This window comes from Aegilops tauschii, chromosome 7 (genome assembly GCF_002575655.3).
Source record: "Aegilops tauschii subsp. strangulata cultivar AL8/78 chromosome 7, Aet v6.0, whole genome shotgun sequence".
Lineage (NCBI taxonomy): Eukaryota > Viridiplantae > Streptophyta > Magnoliopsida > Poales > Poaceae > Aegilops > Aegilops tauschii.
This window is the reverse complement of record NC_053041.3, coordinates 638,471,779-638,475,856: the sequence shown is the minus strand read 5'-3', so window position 1 is coordinate 638,475,856 and position 4,078 is coordinate 638,471,779. Positions and strand designations below refer to the sequence as shown.

The window sequence follows — 4,078 nt, the reverse complement described above, 5'->3', positions numbered from 1 at the left end:
CATGTAGTAACATAACTACATCTGGAAGGATTTTAATTTTTGAAGTTTTTATCATTTTCTTTTGCTTTTTACAAAACTGAAAAGGTGATCGCGGGGGGGGGGGGGGGGGGGGTAGAGTTTGAAAATGGGACCTTTAGTACCGGTTCGTGCCATGAACCGGTACTAATGCCTCAAACCCTATTAGTACCGGTTGGTGGCTCGAACCGGGACTAAAAGTCTAACCTTTAGTACCGGTTGGTGCCACGAACCGGTACTAATGGGCATCGCACCCTTTAGTCCCGGTTTGTGCCACCAACCAGGACTAAAGGTCCCATTTGAACCGGGACTAATGCCTGTACGGTGCCCTAGCCGCTTGAACCGGGACTAATGCTCACATTAGTCCCGGTTCGTAATGCAACCGGGATTAATGCTCTTTTCTGGCCGAACCAAAGCCCTGTTTTCTACTAGTGCACCTCCCTCACATACCGGACAATCACACAGGAAGGTTCAGGACGTAGGGTGCTAGTTCCCCCACATCGAGCATGTGGGAGGGAGTCCTGTGATCGCATGTGCTCCAACCTGGTCTGGCATGTCGGCATGACCTGCCATGACACAGAACAAGAGGATTATCTCCAGGTCAAACTCCTCTAGCATTCGGTCAACATCATAGATCGCCCAGTGTTCATCATTATTGTTAGCAGCTTAAGATCTACTAATACTTCTGATACATCCGTTTGAGCGTCAACTAATTTCGGACGGAGGTAGTACCAAACTTGAAAAGAGTATGAAATTGAACAAACCACACAGTGATGAACAGTTTATGCATGAGTTGCAGATTAGCACAAATCAGTTCATCACTTTGCACCGGCAGCCTTGTAAATAACACGATTAAATCGAAGATACCTTTTGTATGTAGTACTATTCAAGTCTAAACAAGTGTAGCAAAATCTTATTCTTTGTACTATCTTTTTTCTCTGTATATATGTACACTGTGCAGTGCCAAATTAGCAAAATATATACACATGGCCTAGCTAATTAAGTTTCCTTTTTTCTTTTTCTATATGTACACATGACATGAGTAGCTAGCTGACTAGATCGTGGGCGTCATGACGTTGAGAAGTGAAACCCTGGTCTGCACGACGCTCCTGAACACCCTATTGCAGGCGCCATCGCACTCATCGAAGCACCGCTCTAGCACATGCAGTCTCTCCATGGCCGCCTCTGCCGTCTCCGGCGCGGCGGCCTTCCTGGTGGCGAACACGGGAACAAATATGGCCATCTTCTTGCAACAGGATGCCGAGTACGACATTGATGCGGCAGCTGAGAACACGGCCGCGGAGGCCGCGGCGCTCGCAGCGGCTGCCTGCATGATCGCACCGGCCATCTCTGCATCCTCGCCGACGAGGTTCAGGCGGGCGCACTTGGAGGAGACGGCGGAGATGGACGCAGCGAGCCGAGCGAGGACCTTCTCGGCCCGACGCTGGGACCTGGCGGCAGACGCGAGCCTTGTGGCTTCGCCCCTGCGGAGCGCAGCACGGGACTCGGCCGCCGCATGACTGAGCGAAATGAGGCACTCCTGGAAGCCCTGGTGCGCGTCGGCGAGGAGGAGGAAAGCGTCTAGGAGGCTGTCGGCGGCCTTGCTGGTGGTGCACTGAAGCGCGGCCCTGGACTCTGGGAGGAGGAGGAGGTCGGCGAGCGCGGCGTGGAGCGCGTGGATGTTGGCGAGGCCGGCTGGGAGGGATGAGCCTGCTGCGGCGGTGTCCTGGATCCAGGCGCGGATGGTGACGATGTGGGCGTTGAGGCTGGCGAGGAGTGGGTGTGAGGAGGTGGTGCCCGGGAGGCTGATGGAGCGGAGGTGGCGGGATGACTTTGAGAATGACCTCGCCGGGGTCAGAGGGAAGGAGATGGAACGGCCGAAGTTGGGAGCCATTTCTATGGATCGGCGGCTGGATAGCGAGTTGCTTCTTCTTCTCTTTGTGTTTGTTGCTGAAATGCTGAGATGAGATGAGATGGAGGAGAGGATCGATCGATGAGGGCGATATATATGCAATGCAAGGAGGAGGACAGGAGGAGGCAGGGTAGCTTGGCAAGTGGTGGTTGCACGTGTGGGTGGCCGGGCAGCGGAGTGCGTGGGGGACGCGTTCAAAGTCAAAATCTCAACGCCAGGCAACGCCGCGCCGGCGGTGGTGGTTCGCCGTGCATGTGCAGTGGCAGCTCTTAGGTGTCATGTTGGCGATCGACGAGGTGTTGGACGGACGTGCATGCACGCACGGTCAAAACAGATGACCTGTGCTGTGACGCACACCTACATGTACAACAGCTCGCACTCTGGCAGTCTACAAGCCGTTGTGCTGGACTACAACCATCTTCATTCATCAAGGCGCGCGCACTAGCACGGTACATGCTACGTGCAAATTGTGCTGTCTAGCTCATGGCATATTCGGATGGTGAGTGGCGACTCACATCGATGATTCCAATAGAGTAGACCACCACAACAACCGGATCCGTGCGTGTGATTTTGTCCCTTATTGCATTGCAAGTTAGGAGACATAAAAGATTCCACATGTGTGGTTTCAGTATGTGAGATTGAGCGGATGGCAGCTAGAGCCAAGGCAAAAATTAGACACGCATTTGAAATCCAACCTGTACGTACGTGCACATCATGTATATATATGTCTCTATCCATCGATTGGAGTGCATTTTATACGTTGGAGCAGTGAATGATTGTATTGAATAATTTGGCACTACTATACCGATGATCATAATGCATGTTGCACACGAATGGGTTGTCGTCGTCGGTCGTCCTCCAGTTAATCAATTCTTATCCGCTTACGCACCAGCCGTCTGGTAGCGGCTACCGAGCTTAATCAGTTCGTTTGTGCACGCTCGCATCATTGTTTTTAATTAAACTTTACAACAACTCTGAACTATCTTGATCATACTGATTTTAGCTCCAGCTAGCTAGTTGGGAGAGGTTACTCGTGTAGCTCAACGATTGAATTGAAGAAAATGCACCGGTGTCGGCCATACTTGCATTGCTTGCTAATTTATATTCACTTGACAGTGGAGCATTGATCATAATGACCATTTATATTCATTTATACCAAAATTAGCATGCTAGGAAGCAGCAACCATCTTAATTTTGCTACCAACTAATCCTACGTGGAGATAACATAGAGAGATTTGATTCGCGGGGTGGAGGGGCGTCGGTGACGGAGGCGGCAAGTGAAGGCGACGGAGGCGGGAAGGCAACGGAGGCACAACGGAGGAGGAAACGGAGATGGAAATTGTATTGAATTGCAGGAGATGCATGGGTGCCGGCCAGTTTCAATGTACCTGCATGATCTGGTTCCTGATGAATGGACTCGTCGTGCTTGTTTGGTGCTACCTCCATCCGGGTTTATCAGGCCTAATTATATTTTGGACCCAACTTTGATCACGTATTTGACTAAAAATATATAATTTTGGTGATATCTAATTTAAATTTTATTAGTTAAATTCATGGTCAAACTTGGACTCAAAATAAAAGGGGGTCTAATAAAACCGGATGGAGGGAGTAGACACTTGATAGTGGATCATTGGTAATACTCCCATTAATATTCATTCATACAATATTAGCATGCTAGCAACCATCTGAATTTTCTACCGATTAATCTTCATAGAGTGCCAGCTAACAACCAAATAACACAAAGAGATTTGATTCTAGAATTCCAATTTCCAGTGATGAATTTTCATGGGTCAATATGATCTTCTACTACTATTAAAGTGGAATTAATATGTGGAAATCCACATCCAAACTTTACACCATCGTTGAAAGGCCAGTGTACCAAAGTGATATACTTTCGTACAATCAAGACACATATATTCGAATTGCACACATATCTAGAAACTCATGCATTCTCGAATATCAAAAACATTTATTTTTCCTTGCTTTTCATTTTCAAATCCACTAAAAACAAATCAGGTTAAAGAGTTTATATTAAATGGCACATGAGTTAGATATTTATACACAATAGATTTAATTTATTGAGATACTAGTCATCAACCTATGCACGCGCACAGGCTATCATTATTTTACATACTAAACAACTTGTTGCGC

The 4,078-nt window shown here is 48.2% G+C and overlaps 1 protein-coding gene across 1 annotated transcript; it reads right to left on the bottom strand.

Annotated features, from left to right (window-relative positions):
- Positions 1 to 557: 557 nt before the first annotated feature.
- LOC109746899 (uncharacterized) lies at positions 558 to 1,952 on the bottom strand. The gene has a single exon (XM_020305995.3). The coding sequence runs from the start codon at positions 1,907 to 1,909 to the stop codon at positions 1,070 to 1,072; it is 840 nt and encodes a 279-aa protein (XP_020161584.1). The 5' UTR covers positions 1,910 to 1,952; the 3' UTR covers positions 558 to 1,069.
- Positions 1,953 to 4,078: the final 2,126 nt, after the last annotated feature.